This window comes from Thrips palmi, unplaced genomic scaffold (assembly GCF_012932325.1).
Source record: "Thrips palmi isolate BJ-2018 unplaced genomic scaffold, TpBJ-2018v1 HiC_scaffold_10, whole genome shotgun sequence".
Taxonomy (NCBI): Eukaryota; Metazoa; Arthropoda; class Insecta; order Thysanoptera; family Thripidae; genus Thrips; species Thrips palmi.
The window spans coordinates 5,362,439-5,380,364 of NW_023144621.1; the positions used below are offsets into that span (position 1 = coordinate 5,362,439).

At 60.5% G+C, this 17,926-nt stretch overlaps 1 protein-coding gene across 1 annotated transcript; it reads right to left on the reverse strand.

Moving 5' to 3' along the window:
- Nucleotides 1-284: 284 nt before the first annotated feature.
- On the reverse strand, nucleotides 285-13,552 carry LOC117654524 (NF-kappa-B inhibitor cactus-like). Its single transcript, XM_034401209.1, has 6 exons — nucleotides 12,626-13,552; nucleotides 11,342-11,447; nucleotides 8,745-8,958; nucleotides 3,480-3,568; nucleotides 2,662-2,901; nucleotides 285-2,210 (listed from the first exon to the last, which is right to left on the reverse strand). Exons 1-6 carry the CDS (start codon nucleotides 13,069-13,071, stop codon nucleotides 2,148-2,150), a joined length of 1,158 nt encoding a protein of 385 aa, XP_034257100.1. The 5' UTR covers nucleotides 13,072-13,552; the 3' UTR covers nucleotides 285-2,147.
- Between the last annotated feature and the right edge of the window lie 4,374 nt (nucleotides 13,553-17,926).

Consider the following 17,926-nt stretch of genomic DNA (forward strand, 5'->3'; position numbering starts at 1 on the left):
TTTAGCTTCCTTCTAAAGGTGATCAACCCCTGTCAACTGTTAAAAATGTTCCTGACCCTGGGATTCCAATCCAAGTGCTCTCCTGGTAATATGTTCGCCGATGTTGATACTGATGGTACGGGATTCAAAGTTCAACTGAGAAAAACATTTCCACACCTGGGATTTGAACCAGTTTCGATCCCAGGTCCCTCTATTGGTGGGAGACGCTCTTGCCGACTGAGCCACCGGTTGACGATGTTCCAATTGACCGTCAAAGGGCAGGTGAAGAAAAAGGAGACAATAAATTTGTAACTTTCAGACATTTATTTAGATATTTACAAAGTATATACAACCTTAACATAAAAATAGACCAACAGCTACAGCACTTTTTCAGAGTATCTGAACATAATTTTTTAAACGGTGGTCAAGAACATAGAACTGGGAGAGTGACAGTTCAGTTTCACACACATCCCTCATATGTACACATACACAAACCTTCCCCAAGAGCACATTGTATTGACCAAGAGCATCACCTAGTAAGAGCAGTAGGCTTCAATGTGTTGCAAATACATTATCAAGGCAGCGAACTTTTACCATTATTTTCAGTTTTGAGAAGCTCGATCTGAGGCCAGGTCAGGCCGACAATTTCATACAACTACACTGCATTGTATCATTGGTTTCATATTATTCTGCTCCCAAGGAAACATCATAGTTAATGGTTCAATTTTTTTGCCGAGGGACCAGTGGTATGCAATACAAGTACTGAACAGCAGTGGATAACAGATACTTAAAGTATGAGGAAAAAACAAGGATGTATCTATCTCATAAAAATTATACCTAGAAATAAATAGGACAATGCTCAAAATATGATTACAGGAGTAATAATTGTACTTTTTAACAATGGATGGATATGAGGGCAAAGTATTTCTCTGCCTCTACTTCCCCAGTCTTTTACATGTAACAATAATCACAAGTACATTTCCATCACATTTTCTAAAGTAAGAAAATGGAGAAACAATGACTAAATGTCACAGATTGGTTCTTTACTACATGATCACAAAGGCCTTCACTTGTTACACAAACAGAAACAAACAATAAATCTTCTGCATGGAACTATGATCATACAGCAATCAAGGAATCTCTACAGAAAATTCTAGAAAAATATGCTCTTTCCTTTTCAATTAGAAACTTAATTATCAGAGTGTTTGGGTTGATGCAAGGCTCTTTATCAGCCAATTCCAAACCATTCCGAGTCATACATAATGGAATACACCAGGAATTATAATCAATTTTTCCTTGACCATTCTAATGATACAATTTTGAACCTAACAATAACAGAATGAGCTGCCAACATATCTACAGACATCCAAATTTTATTGTTTTTTTTTTTTAATGAAAATTATTAACAGAAATTCTTAATTTTAGTCAGACAAAGCCAGCCAAAGTTAGCCAGTATATTGTGACTTCACCTTTCTCGTGGCCCTTGCTTGGCATCTCATTGGTGATAGTAACTTAACAGGAATGATAGCTAAATTAACACCTCACTAATATAACCGGTGTAATTTTATGAAAGCTTTGCTGGTGGATATCTAAAGCTTCAACACAACTGTTTTTTGTGGAAATTACTTATTAAAGCAACAAAGAGTTCCATGTGGAAAGAGAAACCATTTGAATAATGTTGACATAAAGCAGGCAGCATTCGTACACTCATAGTCAGTCAATCAGTCTGTTGGTCAGTCCTGTTTTTGTTTTGTTTTAAAATATTTTCTTGTTTCCTATTTTAAACTCATAATTTGACTTGTTATTCTAAAACTATCACTGTTAACCAAAACATTTGCTTCAAAACAATCTATAGTCAACATGAATAATTTTTTCAACATGCACTAACATATACCAAAATCTTGGCAATAGTATATGATAATATGTAATAAGAATGATATAATTATGGAATCCTGGAATCAAATACTCAAATAGAAAAGCATATCAGAGACAAAGAACATCTGCATCAGCATCATTGAATTTATCAGAAACCATGAAATTAAATGCCAGTTCTTCACCAAGCTTCCATTGATAGAGAGTTTCTGGCCAGATATGTTAATGCTCGCTCACATGACAACCACATCCTCACACATCCCTACTGACCCAATATGAGATGATAGCAGAAAACCTCAAGCAGATGCATTAATGGGACCCCCGAAGAAATTCAGTTGGTGATGATAATTCCGGTACATCTGATAAAAGAAAATGAAAAAAAAAATTGTCAAAGTCAGTTACAGTCGTTAACAAACAGCAATTACAAAAACCAATACAATGATCAATAACGGCCGAACCAACTAACATTCAGAGCTCTCTAAAGTGGCCAAATATTTGACACTAGTGTCTTATCTCAGGGGCGAAACAAAACACAAAGATAAACTAAAAATTTAAGCACATCACAAAACTTACAAATTACAAACAAAACAATAACTAAATTTATATATAAGGCAGTTTAGTCAGTAGCTGATAAAATTCGCCTGGCCAGCCTGCCACATCACAGAAAGACCTCCGACCCACGTCACTCGACCAGGAATGTTGTACCATCCCGTTCACAAACTAAGTGTCCGAATCCAGAGAGTGCGGCCCCAACGTGGGTGGCCCCGCGGCCCCGCGGCCCCGCACGGCTCAGCTGTCCTCGTCGCTCACCTCCTCCTCGTCCTCGCTGCCGTCGTCTTCGGGGAAGGGCTGCGGACGGGCGCCTCTGCTAGCCAGCCGCTCGGCGAGCATGGCGTCGTAGCACACGGCAAGCTGGTAGGCAGTCAGCCCGGCGTAGGTGGTGGCTTCCATGTGCAGCAGCTGCGGGGCCTCCTCCAGCAGCATGTGCACCACGTCCTGGCGGGCGAGCTCCACGGCCAGGTGCAGCACGGTGCGTCCGCTCTTGGCGTCCTGGGGGCAAACAGAACAACCACTTGGTTACGTTTTTTTCAAACTCCAGACGACTCGGGATGTCGACAGCCCTAGCGCCCTCGGCTGGCCGAAGCCCCGGCGCGGCTCGCCCCGCCCAGCTCCAGCCGGACAACACCCAGCAGCACCACGCACGGCCCGGCTGGGCTCGGCGGCCGCGACTCGGCTCGTCTCTCGTCTCGTCAAGCCCCCGCAGTCCGCAGTGGAGTCTCCACGGCGGAGCGGCGGCCCGAGGGATTTCCCAGGCCGCTCCAAGCACTCGCACGGCACTCGGCACTCGCAGTGCACACAGCCGAAGCCCAAGCGGCCGAGCCCCGAGCCAGCCACCCAGCGAGCCCCCGGGGGCCCGGGGCCCTGCCCTGCAGTTTCATGATTCCGATGCGGCACGCCGGCACGCCCCACTATGCGAGAGAGACAGAGCGACGCTGGAGCGTTCCGATTTGGCGCCCCTTCACTTCCGGCCCGGGCTCTGCTCCACTTTCACTGCCGCCCGCCCCGCCGCGCCACGCCAATGACGCTGCGCACGCGGGCACAGCACTGTAAAAGCACAGTGTACTCACCCTGGCGTTGAGGTTGGCGCCCGCGTTGATGAGGTACCGCAGCACGTCCTTGTGGCCGCGCGCCGCCGCCACGTGCACGCACATCATGCCTGCAACAGACGAAGCAAAAGGCCCGTTAGAAAGGAAAAAGGGTCCATACACTGCGAAAACGACAACCAAACGCCCACAACAAGCGTACCCGGAAATGTACCCTGCCTCTGTCTCCTCCTTCCACCTTGATCCTGACACGGGGCACACGGCACACGGCCAACGCCTGGCCCCCGCGGCCCCCTCCCCCCTCGCGCGTGTCGCGCGGCCCTGGGTGGGGTCACATCGTCACATCGGCACGGCGCAACGCCAGCACCGCGAGGAGCCCCGCAGAGTCTGTCCAGGAGATCGCCCCGCCCCGCCCCGCAACGCCGCAACGCCGAGCCGATCCGCGGCGGGCGTGACGCGGCGAGGGAAAACCCGCGCCAACGCCAACCCGTTGCTCGCTCGCTTGCGCTCTCTCTCTCTCTCGCTCCGCCGCATTGTGTACTAGTTATGTGGACACAGACGGGCGGACGGGCGCGGGTCGCCCACAGCGGTGCGCGGAGCGGCCACACACTGTAGACGCAACCGCGCTCCGCCGCGCCACGCGCAGTTGAAAACAAAGGCAAAAAAGAATCTGCATCAGATACCAGGACGCCTTGGGGGGCAGCTTTCCGCTGCGCGCTGCGCGCCCGCTTCATCACAGACACCATCATCATCTCCGGCCGGCCGGGCGCGGTGCTGACGCGGTGGGGATTCCCAACCATGGACAACCAAGCCCGCGCCGGGGCTGGGCCGCTGGCTGGGCCACGGGCCGGCCGCTGCTGGCTGGGCAGACCCCGGGCCGAAAGGGGCCAGGGGCCACACCACCAGCCGCCAGACGAGAACAAGAAGGCCGTTCTTGGCGGGTCGCCGCCTTCCTCAATCGCGACCGCACCCGTGGCCGCTTGGCCGTGCCTCGCCGCCGGCACGGCCTCGACGACCACGTCGTCGGCCTTGACGGTTAGGTGCCGGGCCTCGGTGCGCCTCGGTGCCGCGGACGAGGCCGCCGCCGATTGGCAGGTGCGGGGGAGTGCGGGGGTTTCCCCCGCGCCGCACAAAGAGACCCTAAGCCTGCCAAAGACCCCAAAGCCCTGGACGTTGTCCTGGCCGGCCGCGGCTTGCCCTGGCTCCGGGCTTGGCGGGGCGTGGCCGCGGACCCAGGCCAGGCCGAGGCCAAGGGTGGACCCGAGGCTGGCCAAGGGCTGTGCCCGCACTGCCAAGGGGCTAGGCTGCGCGACGGCGCCCCACCAAGCACGTTGCATAACGATCATAGGCAAGCCGCGGCGGGGCGCGGGGCCCGTCGGCGCGAGGCCCGTGGGCCCGGGCCGCGCTCACTCGCCGACAGGCAGACAGGCACCAACCAAACCCGCCACACCGGTGGAATTCTCCCAATCAGCTTAATAAAACACAAATCAAAGAAAGAAAAACAACCGCCATCGTCGTGCTCGGCTTGCTCTGCGCGGCCCGAACGCGCGTCGTTTGATAAACGGCCTGCTTGACGTGGGCGCCGCGACGCCGCCACCACGCCGCCACGCCGCAGGCCCGTTAGACACGACGACGCCGCGAGCAGCCGCGCCGTGCCGCGCCGCGGGTTCGAGTACCTCGCGCTGACGTCCGCCGGAAGAGAGACGGACAGACAGACACGGACGAGGGCTGCGAAAGGGGCTTATTTCGCCACCGGGGCCAAATACTATAGTGAGGGGGCTCTTGCCGCGGTGACCCCCGTGCCCGAAGCAGAAGTCATGCAAGAATGCAAGTAGGTCACTCCAACAGGTGGGAACACCCATCCCACCCTGGCCGCCCCGCCCCGCCCCGCCGCGCCACGGCCCAGCGGGGCCCAGCTCGCCACCCCCCGATATAGCCACAGCCCGCTCGCTCTCCAACGCGTCGATGTTTCGTGACGTCACGGCTGGCCGCGGCGCGCGCTCATTGGTCGGGTCGGCCCGTTGTACACCCTGCCTCCGCAACGGCAAGGGCCGCCGCATGCCCGCCAGGGGGGCAGGTTGCCCGACAGAGGTCGCCCCAAATGTCAGCTCCAAGCCGCGGACGGCGCCGGCCGCGGCCAAGTCGCCGAGCGCGGGGCGCGCTGGACAAGAGTCCTTTTGTTGTGATTCACAAAGTGATTCACTGACGCCTCACGCCGCGAAGCGACCACGGCGTCACCGTCGGCCGCGCAGATCCGGGCCAAAGGTGGCGACGGCGGCGTCAGCAGTCACCAACGCGCCGCCGACGCGATCAATGACTCAGACGGCGGCACGCCGCGCCACGACGGCCAGGTGCGCGCCGACCGCCGCGACCGCGCCGACCAGGCCCGTCTCTTTAGCGGAGAAAGATGACGGGACTTGTCGTCGCACGGGCGGAGCAGCGGAGGACAGGGGGCACGACCAAGACGACCGCGGCGGGGGGAGGCCGGGGAGGCGGGGGCAAGGACGGCCGCCGACGGCACACCGCCACGCCCCGCCTGGCCCCGCCGCCAACCCCCTCCCCGGCAGCGAGGGTTAATAATAATCCGGCGGGAATCCCCACCCGGGAGGGGGTGGCTAAATCGATGGCGGGGGGCGGCGGGGGCAGGGGGCGGGGCGCCGCCAAGCAGTCGCTCCATTTCAGGACACTAACAGAAATAGCGGGCACGGCGCCGGGGGAAGGGGAGGGGGCGGCGGGGGAAGGGGCACACCTGCGCAGCGCGCATAGCACGACGGCGTGCCCCGCGAGCCAAGAGTCCCTCGTCCGTGAACCACGTGACCGGGAGGGGGCCCTGGCGGCCCTCGCCCTGACTTGCCCCGCAGGTTCGTTCCGAACAAAGCAGTGCTGGCTCTCGCTCGCACCCAGGGGGCGCGCCGTAGGGGTGCCGTAGGGTGCCGGAGAGGCGGAGTGCTGTTTGGAACCAGCCTTGCTAGCCGCCCAGCCCCGCACAGTGGGCCAGACGACCGGCGGAGGCGGCCAAAACTCTAGACGCGTTTTGAGCTCCAGCGTCGCTAAATGCCACTCGAACCGAACGTGTGACCCTCCACCAATAGATTGCTCTCCGAACAAAAAATCCATTGGTGGGGTCACACGTTCGGTTCAAGGTCGGTTTAGCGACTCTGGAGCTCAAAACGCGTCTGGAGCCTCGGCCGCCTCCACCGGTCTTCTGGCCCACTGTGGCCCGGTCCGGCTGGCGATCGTGACTGTCTCACTCCGCTACGGGGAAAGCCCACGGGAATGCGCGCTTTCGGCTTTCAGCTTCAAGCGCGCTTTGCGCTTTCAAGCAGTTGCCCCAAATAACGCCGCCCGCGCGCTTCGCGCTTCCTGACACGTCTCAGATCGAAGATTAGCGCTGACGAGACACGCGCGGGCCGTCGGCCGCCGTCGGCCCTCAATGGGGTGCCCGGTGCGCCACAGCCCGTCCCACAAAAGCGGGGCGGATTTGGAAGGGCTTTGGCGCGGGCTTGGCCACGCTTGGCGGCGGGGCCGCTCAAAGGGCCAGCTTAGGACGGACGGGCTGTCCAAGATGGCTATCGCCGTCCAGCACGTGCAGTGCACTTCCAGCCAGTCTCGTTCCGGGAAGCGAGTAACGGTCTCGGAGCTGGGGAGGAGTCGCGCCAGGCTGGTGCCGTGCCTGTCTCCCTCGCACAGCTGCACAGTGGGCCAGAAGACCGGTGGAGGGCGGCCAAAACTCCAGACGCGTTTTGAGCTGCAGAGTCGCTAAACAGGCCTCGAACTGAACGTGTGGTCCACCAATGGTTTCCTCGTTCAGAGAGCAATCCATTGGTGAGGTCACACGTTCGGTTCGATTCCCCATTTAGCTACTCTGGAGCTCAAAACGCGCCTAAAGTTTTGGCCGCCTGCGCCTGGTCTTCTAGCCCACTGTGCGTGGCACCGCGCCGCACGGCCGGCAAAGCTCCATTGCACGCGTTGTGCGTCCAGAGGATTAGCAGATAGTGCACGTCGCATCCGCCCAGCCCGACCGATATTGGAGCAACTGCGTCACCGGCACGCCACGCCGTGCCAGGGCGCCGCGATGGTCGCGATGACCCCCCTGCCGGTCCCCAGGCCAATTACCCGGCCAAAAGCGGAGCCCCGAAATCGCCTGTAACGCGGAGCCCGGCGGAGGGGGGGGGGCAGGGAATTCCCTGGAGCCCGCCAGACACCGCCAGGCCGACCGCACGCCAGAGCCATAGCGCCATGGCGCCATCCGCGGCGACAAGGATGCCCGCCTCGCGTGCACGCGTTCGTCGTGTGCACTGTGCGAGGGAGAACGCGTGCGCGCGTGTGTGTGTGAGAGAGAGAAGACTGTGAGAAGCACGGCTTTCTTACGTTGGGGGGTTCATAAAAAGAGGCGGGATCGAACCCGGCGACGTGAGCTACCCGGGGCCCGGAGCAGAGTCCCGTCGCCTGTCTCTCTCGCACCCCTACCGGGCACCCTACGAGTGCGACAGAGACAGAGTCGTTTAGTCTGGCAGAATCGAGGCGCCGTCTCGCTCTTCCGAGCCAGCCTCAGTCCGAGGCTGGCAAGCACTGGCGAGCCGGCATGGCGGCACGGCACTGGCACTGGCGCGGCCACGCCGGCCTGGCGTAGCCTGGCGGTGGCGGACTGGCATAGTATGGAATTCGCCTTGGACTCGCCGGGCGGCCGAGGCGGCGGCAGTGTTGGAAAGTCCCGCTCATCTTCGCGAGGCGGCGAGGCAGCGAGGCACGGAGTGGCGCACCAGGCGCACAGACGTTTTTTCCCGACCCCAGCCGCCAGAGCCCCCGGGCCCACAGCCATCCAGTGCGACCCCGTCGACGACTACACGTATCGCCCCGAAGCGGCAGCAGCAGCGGCAGCAGCTCTGTCGCTATCGGACTCCCACGAGGCACCATTTCGCAGCCGGGCCCCGGGGTCACTCACTAAACGGCGCGCCTTTCTCGGGTCGCGCGCAGAGAGGGGGAGGACTGTGGCGGCGGCGCACAGTGGGCCAGAAGACCGGTGGAGGCGGCCTAAACTCTGGACGCGTTTTGAGCTTCAGAGTCGCTAAGTGGGACTCGAACCGAACGAGTGACCCCGCCAACGGATTGCTCTCCGAACGAGGAATCTATTGGTGGGGTCACACGTTCGGTTCGAGTCCTGTGTAGAGACGCAGCTCAAAACGCGTCCACCGGTCTTCTGGCCCACTGTGGACCGCGGCGACGGCGGCGGTAGGGCCCTGACCCCGCGCCTACACTGCTAGAAACACAGAAAGAGAGGCAGCTTACCGTCGTAGTTGCGCTGCTCCAGTTCGACGGGCAGCCTGCCGGTGTCGGCGACGGCCTCCAGCATGGCGCGCACGCACTCCACGTCGCCGGTCTCGGCGGCCAGGTGCAGCGCCGTGTTGCCGAACGCGTCCCGGGGCGCCAGCGACGCGCCCGCGCGCACCAGCCGCTTGGCGAAGTCGGGCTGTGCGGTCAGCACGGCCAGGTGGAGCGCGGTCTGCAACGAGGAGAAGAGGGGCCGTTAGCGATCGCCCGTCAGCACGCCATGGACTGCCAAAAAATAAAGAGACGAGTGTGGATTGGCGGAAAACCCAGCGAGCGTGTCGCGGAGGACGAGGCAGGGCAGGGCAGGGCAGGGCAGGGCGAGGCGAGGCGGAGCGCGGCGGCGCGGAGCAAGGACAAACGTAACAGGTGGCGGAGCGTAGCTGTCCGGGCCGACCGGGAAAGGCCCGACCGACGCCCCACCGCCGCGACACCGCCGCGACACCCACACACGCACGCACCGCCTGGCCCACACAGACACACTCACTCACACACACACGGCAGCTTGCAGGACACTCATCACGCTGGGCGCTGCACTGCGCAGCACCCCCCGCGAGAGCGCCAAACGCGTCCTACACTGCAACCGCTCGCGTACGTTCTCAAAGTGGCGTTTCCCCTTTTTTCCCGCGTCTCGGCGCGTATTTTTGTCGTTTCTGTTGGTTTTTTTCTCCCTGACGGCGGCGTCGTCCGCGCCATTGTTCCCACAGGCACTCGTTATTCTAAAGCAGGCGCGGCGCGCGGGCCGGCCGCGTCGCGTGGGCATTCCCCGGGCCGCGGGCCGCGGGTTCGACTCCCCGCGGGCCGTGCCCACTTTCCCGCTCCGGGCGAGCACGAGCACAGCGAGCACGGCCTCGGCGAGGACGACGCACTCCTCTGCGGCCGCCCCGAGCCGTATCGCCACACAAGGCCGGGGTTTCCCTGGCAGGGGACGAAGAGAGAGAGAGAGATCCACCGAGAAAAATAGAAATATTGGCGCAAAAACGCGCGCGCTATCGCCCCAATGCAAACGCACGACATCCGGCGAGCGCGGACTTCCCCCGGGTGCACAGTGGGCTGGAGGCGGCCAAAACTCTACACGCGTTTTGAGCTCCAGAGTCGCTAAATGGGACTCGAACCGAACGTGTGACCCCACCAATGGATTGCTCTCCGAACGAGGAATCCATTGGTGGGGTCACACATTCGGTTCGAGGCCTGTTAAAACGTGTTTAGAGTTTTGGCCGCCTCCACCGGTCTTCTGGCCCACTGTGCACAGCGCAGCCCGTCCCTGCCTGGCGAAGCGGAGAAGGCACGCAGGCCCTTCGCCGGCAAGCCCGTCAAGCACCGCGAGAAGCAGCAGTACGCCCCTCCCCCTCTCTTTCCATTCGGGGCCGCACCGCGATGACTGCATCGAAACCGATTGGAGCATCTGATCCCTCCCGTCGGATGCCCCCACCACTGTAGGCAGCAGGTGTCTGTACACTGCGCCGCGACGCGCCGCGTGGCCACGAAGGCCGCGCCTAGCGTCGCCCGGCCGCCCTCCGCCAGAGCATTGGCCGGCCGACTCGCAAATGTATGAACACCGACAAGAACGCCACACCGGCTTCGCGCTTCGCGTCGCGGCTTCCAGAAAGTCTGGCCGGGAGGAGCATATCGCGGAACGCCTGTGTCTTCCCGGGTGACTGGACCGGACCGGAGGGGCCGGTGTCGTCACAGGAAGTGGGTTCGACTCCCCGCGGCGCGCGTTTTCTCACCCCCGCGGGGCCAGCTTCGCGTGTAGCGCACCACCGAGGAGTCAGTCCGCAGCGAGAGGTGGCCGGGGTCCCCTCTAGGGTCCCCGACCCCAGGGCGCCGTCCTCGCCGTCCTGGACGCGGGAACCCCAGCGCGGCTATCGCAAAGCCCGCAGCGCCACGCTGCAGTGGCGCGGACTCTACACTTCAGAAGCGCCCGCAGCGCAGCCACCCCCAATCGGCGCAAAGAAAAAAACACCTGCTTTTGTTTTCCATTCCACTTTTTTTTGCAGCCGCGCGCGTCAGGCGAGTCAGGCGACGGCAAACCAGTGGAAAGCCCGCGGCCGGCCGGGACGGGAACCGGAGGCTGGCACGCTGGCACAGTGCTCGCGGCACGGCGCGGCCAAAATTCCCCGCACTTGGCGTAGCTGGCGTAGCGCGCCACGGGGCACGGGGCAGGCCTAGCCTTTGGCCAGCCCCAGCCCCGCCGCCGGCAGCGGGAACCACGCCGTATTTCCCGCGGGCCGAAAACAGGCTGGTCGCTTTCGGTCCAAAATCGCAAGTCGCGCGGCTTTTTAGAGTGGCCGCCGGAGGGGGAGGGGGCTGGGAGGGGGTCACGGCGCCGGCCAGACAGGGCGTCGGCGTCGCGTCGGCGTCGAGGCGGCGTCTTGGCCGCGAGCCAGCAGGGCCACGCGTGCCACCACGTGGCGGGTGCACGCAACGTGGCCGTGTTTACCTACGCGATTCACACCGCGGCTCGGTGGCCGCGGCGGTAGCGACACCCGACCCGGAAGCCAAGGTCAGCGGTTCGACTCCTGGCCGCGGCGGCGTCCCTCCTTCGTCTCTCTCACCTGTCCGTCGCAGTTCTGGATGTTGAGCAGGTGGGGCTGTGGCGCCATCCGCACCAGGGCGTACACGGCCTCGATGAAGCCCTGCACCACGGCGATGTGAAGCTTCCTGCAACAGGACAGGGCGCGGCTGTAGGAAGCTATAGCAAGCTGTAGGCAGTGTAGGCACAGGCGTGGGCAGTGTGGCCGCATCACACCGCATCGCCTTGGCATAGCCGAGGCGCGTGAGTCGGCGTCGGCGTCATGCTGGAAAACCCTCGCCGACACGGTGATGCCATCCTTGTCAGAACGGCCGTGCAAAATAAATTAAACGGAAACGACCGGCGACGGCAGTTTCCGAAAAGGCGGAGGATAAGCAAACTCCGAATCCAGACCGCCTTGTTCCATCGTTCCGCGCCTCCCGCGAAATAAGAAAAAAAAAAAAAAAACCCGATGAAGAGGGAAAAATGGAGCCGGCGATGTGGTTCATGGTTGGGGCTTTCCCACCATTATCTAATCATTTTGAGTTCACACCCTTGAAGCTACTGCAGCCAGCAGCCGCATGGAGTGTTACGTTCCGAAGAGGTTTGCTGCTGTCGCCTGTGTCATATGATTGCATGACCTTCCCCTTCGATGTCCTACCTGAAATCTTACTTTCTTTTGATTGAGTCTAACTATCAGAATTCACTGCAATTTATCAAGTACCACATAATGAATTATGAAACATGAAGTTTGGAGAGAAACAAATGGTTCTACGTCCAATCAAAGAGGAATTTGACGCCTAACGTAGTTTTAACTTCAAAAAGTTAACTGAGGATTACCACACATCGTCCACAAATTTTTACACCGAGGCTCAATTTAAAAAATGCAACATTTGAAGTAGAACCTTCCCTTAAAGAAGAGAAAGAAAACCTTGAACGATCTTAGGCTATAGTAGTTGGTCAGTGAATAATATAATTAAAATAATGTAGATAGAAAAATAAATGACTAACAAAAACTAAGCAAAATCAGTAATTTTCCGCTGGAGAAACTTGATTACCGGATGAGTATGCTCGCTCAAAAAAATTTATACTCCCGATTTGATGAAAACAAAATTACGATCAATCAATGCAAAATTACTAGCCAGTACTTCGTTATAATTTAGATCTTCCACAGTGGCTACGCAAACAATATTCAAGTACAAAAAGACTCCAACAATAAAATACGAACAACCAAAATTTTAACAAAGATGCCGCATGGGTGTCATAATGCTTAACGAACTAATTTTTATCTAATTACAGAAAACTAAATACTTTGAGGTCAACTTACGTGTCTCCTTCTTCATTTTGTTGATAAAATTCCAAAGCTTGTAATGATAATGAGTTATCCTGAGGCAACACAGTCGTACTTTCTACAGTTGGCACATTGCACTTGGGAAGGTTTGTAGTTTGACACTGTGATGACTGCTTGCCGAGATCATTGGATTCTAGACATAAGCTACTAAACGGTTCCGCTAGATCCAAACCACTATCTTCTCGGTTATAACTTTTGGAATCACTAACTACTGACTCGGCAGGAATGTCTGTAAAACTACAAGGCCTTGACGACCTCGAACTTAAGTCCTCCGAGAGGGACAAGTCTGAACTAAGGTTGGCCCCAGAGATGCAGCCAGAGTCGTACACGGAGTGGCACTTGTCCGAGTAGTCCCGGATCTTGGTGCCCTCTTCGCACGGCCAGGCCTCGGGCGCGGCCCCCGACTGCAGGGGATGGGCCATCTTGAGGTTAAGCAACTGGGCTGGAGCAGCTGTCCGCAGCTGGGCACAGCTGCAGAGGTTACGTGTGGCTGGGTGGCAGCTACACGCACGGCGACAGGTGCTGGTGCAGGCGCAGGCGCAGGCGGCCGAAGGGGGAACCAGTGGCAATGCACTCGAATCCAGGTGGTTATCACCAGCGAATCTGGTGCACTGGGCTGTGGGAAGCACTGCACAATGCCAGGCAGGGTTCCACTTCCACTGCGCTGACAGACATTTTCCGGAGACGCGCAGGGGGGCGGGGAAGCACTTCACTGAACAGGGGCGGCAGCGGGACTGCAGCACGGGGAAGTCTTCCACACTGGCGGAGCCTTTCCAATCCAAAACACCACCTCACACTGAGCGTCACTCTCCGAGAGCAGACGAAACAGAACGCGACACACTGCACAACCTCACGACTCGAGCGCTCGCTCCGCACTGAAAGTTTAGTCACTGCCTGCTTGGAGTAGCGTAGTACGGCCACGCGCGACGCGACACTAGCGCCCCGCGGCACGCGGCCGGCCCGCGAAGCTCGCTCGGAAGGCGGGACGGCGGGAAAACCAGGATTCCTCGCGGTGTTGGCTCGCTGGCTCTCGCTCGTCGTCGTCGTCGTCGTCTGCGGCGCGTCGCGACGCCGCTTTCGATTCGGCTTTGGCTTTGGCTCGCAGTGGCGGCGCAAAATAGCGTGCACCGCGAGCCAAAAATTTTCGGCCGCCACGAAAATACACTAGCGGCCCGGCGGGCTGTTCGGAAGCAGCCCAGCACCTCAACACGCGACCGCGGCCGCGGCCACCGCGGCACGCCAACTAGAGCCCTTTCGGACGCACCGCCCCGGTACAAGCAAGTACAAACTGGGGGCGGGGCGAAGGGGTGCCCCGAGAGCACATGATCGCGATGTGTCAGCCAGCAGACTGATTCCGAGAGCCATTTTCGCCGCTCTGTCTCTCCCGCACTCGCGGCATCCCCGCATCCCGCACAGGAGGCACAGAGACGGAAGCGACTCTCGGAGAGTCCGTCTGCAGGACGTCGGGACGCGTCGGGACGTCGGTGGCGCCTGTCCTGCCCGTCCCCGCGCAGCGCCGCGCAGCCTGTTTGAACACTACTCGGCCGCTCGTGCAAATTTGACCAAGGCTGACGTTCAAAGCTGGGACGGGAGGTGGAGGGAAGTCCAACAAGGCGACACCGCAGGAGTGCGGGACTTTTGGGCCACTGCAGGTCAGACTGATTCCGTCCAACATCTCGTCGCTGTCTCCCTCGCGCCCCCACGGGACGCCCAGCGAGTGCGAGGGAGTCCTCCCACTCGGAATCAGCATCGCACTGACCAAACGCGGAGTTACCGCGTTTCATCACCGTGGACGCGGTGGTGGTTCGGGTTGTCCCCATGAGGAGGCTGCCTGCCTCTTCGGGCCAGCGCGCCACATCCTCGATCCACTTGTGCTCGGTCACCGCCCCCCTCAGCGCCCTGGTGCGCCCTGGCCGACGGGGGCAAGAATTCGAGCCAACGTCCCTCGCTGCTGCAGCCTTCGCCCGACGATTCCTTCGGGATGACGGAGCTCATGACGGAGTCCACGTGACGGGGTCCCGGCCGAGAGGGGCAGGAAGGGCAGGAATTCCCTCGGCGGTTGGACGAGGCGTGGCTCACGCCTGCTTCCCGGTACGGCCGGCCCGGCAGCGCAGCGCCCCTCGCCGTCTCTCTCGCACCCCCACGGGACGCCACGCGAGTGTGACAGAGACAGATCGGCGTTACGACTGTAGTGGGCTGCGGCGGCGGGGGGCCCGAATGATCCATCTTGGGCCTGACCCGCCCAACACCCCGGTCGGTGGGTCCCCGCGGTGCTGGGCGGGGCGGGGCGGCCCCGAGTTGCCTCCACTCGGCCCGCCGCCGGGGGAGTACGCGGACGACGCTGACGGCGCCGTTTTTCCTCAAGTTTGATTCTTGGTCGCTCTTTCTCTGTCGCGCTCTCGGGGCGCCCCATGAGTAGGAGGGGGACAGAGCGGCTCTCTTTCGGAATTTTTCCCCGCGATGTCCCTGTTGCCGGTATGACATCAACAGTAAAGTTTGACAAGCCCGCCGTCGCAGGAGGGTATTTGCTTTTGGCCGCATTGGCTGTGCGCGAGGTGGGGCTTTTGAAGAGTGTGTAACGCCGTTGTGACGGAAAGCCCTGGTGGCGGGTCGCGGCGGGTGTTTCCTCCTGCGACATATCTGGGGTGTTCCCTCGTTGCCTGCGGCCCGGCCTTTCGGGCCTCGCCCACGGCGTGCTCGGAGAAGGGCAGGCAGTCTAGGGCCTCGCCTAGGGCAGGGCTGTCAGTCCATGGCCTCGTCTAGGACAGGCAGTCTAGGGCCTCGCCTAGGGCAGGGCTGTCAGTCCATGGCCTCGTCTAGGACAGGCAGTCTACGGCCTCTTCCAGGGCCTTGTCTCGGGCCTTGTCTAGGTCACGAACCTCGTCCTAAGAGTGTCACGGCCTCTCTTTCTCGACCTCTGGGACCAATCACGTGACATCCACGTCCATTGGCGCGGCGGGCCTGCCGGGCCCCACACTGGTATTCCCTGGCACGAGTGCGCACACCAGTGTCACCACGATAAGGGGTACGTCACGTACTTCCCGCGGGGGAAGTTCCTTTCGCAAAGGCTCGCCGCGCTGCGTTCGGGTACTTCTCGGAAACGTTAAAAAAGTCGATAGCGTTCTGGAGAAGGCGCTGGCATCGGCCACATGGACGCATGTCTCGGACACCGTTCGCACCATATCGTACATCGGCGCAGTGTTCCATCGGTCCGGCTCACAGTGGGCCAGACCGGTGGAGGCGGCCAAAACTCTAGAAGCGTTTTAGCTCTAGAGTCGCTAGTACTCGAACCGAACGTGTGACCCCAGCGGACTCCTCGTTCGGAGAGCAATCCATTGGTGGGGTCAAACGTTCGATTCGAGTCCCATTTAGCGACTCCGGAGCTCAAAACGCGTCTAGAGCTTTGGCCGCTCCTCTGTCCATCCGCGGCACAGTGGTCGTCTGCCAAACTGCCCAAATTTGAATGACGTCGCCAGACATCGCATCACGCCAAGTCCAAGTGGCGGGACGGCAGGCATTGCGGCCGTTCTCGTCGAGGTTCTCGTCGTACCCGTCGTACTCGTTGCCACGAGGCCAAGTGTGGGAAAACCGCATGCGAACCGACGGCGGGCCGCGAGGTCGAACGCGGTGGCGAGCGCCACGAGGACGGCGACGACGACGACCTAGAGCTTGTTGGTGAGGAGGATCATCACGAAGCTGGCCAGCAGACTGAATATCCGAGCCTCTGTCGCACTCGGGCATCCCGTGTGGGAGGCAGTGAGGCTGAGTGACGGACGGGCAGTGCCCCGAATCAGCCTCCTGGCTGCGGGGGCCACGTCGACGAAGATGGAGTACTCGACGACGTCTACGACGGCAGTCCAGCAATCACTGCGATGTCGGCGCGCCGTCGGTCTATCTCTCTCGCGCTCACGGTGCCGGTGGGAGGGAGACAGCGGCGAAATCAGTCTGCTGGCCCGGGCAGGGCAGGGCAGGGCAGGGCAGGGCAGGGCAGGGCAGGGCAGGGCAGGGCAGGGCAGGGCAGGGCAGGGCAGGGCAGGGCAGGGCAGGGCAGGGCAGGGCAGGCGGGCAGGGCGGCAGGGCAGGGCAGGGCAGGGCAGGGCAGGGCAGGGCAGGGCAGGGCAGGGCAGGGCAGGGCAGGGCAGGGCCCTGGGTAGCCCGAGGGAACGTCTCCAGGCACGGGTAGGCACGGGCGGGAAGGGGAGCGGAGTCCGCTCCAGACGTGGCGCCATACCCGTTCCGTTTCGGAGCGGGGAAGCACGTCGGCGAGGACGGGAACGGGGAGCGAGCGGAGCCGGGCGGGGGAATACAGGACTTCCACGCGTCTGTCTGGCCGTGCCGCCGCGCCGCGTTGCTGTCTCTCTCGCGCCCCGGCGCCCCTCGTGTGCGACAGAGACAGCCGCGGCTCCGCGGCAGTGCAGCCCGCCGCGGAGTTCCCCGAGTTTACGGGACGAGGCGGCGGTGGAGGCGGAGGAGGCGGAGAGGGAGGAGGAGGCCGATGGAGAAAGGCGTCACATAAGGCGGCCGGCCAGAGCAGCAAGAGCACGGCCTCGGCGGCCAGGCCATGGGCCAGGCGAGGGCGCCGTTTTGAAATGGCGAGGACTTCCCCATGGTGCGGGCCGGGGCGTAACAGCCGAGCATACAACGGCCGGCGGTCGCTCTCGAGGCGCCCCACGAGTGCGAGAGAGACAGAGCGAGGAAAGGAGTGTTTGGGCGCGGTACTGTTATGCCTGACCACGTGTCGTGAGACTCGCTCACTCAGCCATGCGACGTAACCACTATACGCTCGGGGAAAAACGAGAAGCGACGCCTAGAGTTCAACCAGTGCACTGATTCAAACGCGTGCGGCGCGAGTCCAGTGCAGCCCCGTCGCGGAGCAGGCCGAACGTCCGCCGGGCCCGCCCGCAGGTGCCTTTGACCTGGGTAATCCCATATCGCTACCGTACGCCTTGCCTCCGCCAGGCCTCCGCCTCCACCGTGTAAGCCACCTGTCTGCCGGCCTGACGCGGCGGTGCTGGGGCGCAAGAGACTTTCCGGAGGCTGGCCGCTGCCCTCGTCGCTCTGTCTCTCTCGCACCCAAGCGCGGCGTCCCATGAGTGCGATAGGCAACGGGCCCGCCACTCCCGCCCGGAAGGGTTGCTGTTTGTCCCGCTGAGAAAGTGCGCGCGCGGTGCGCGGCCGTCGACGCCGACGTCACGACGCGGCCAGCGGACTCTGTCTCTCTCGCACCCGAACGGGACGCCCCACGAGTGCGAGAGAGACAGAGCGACAGCCGGAATC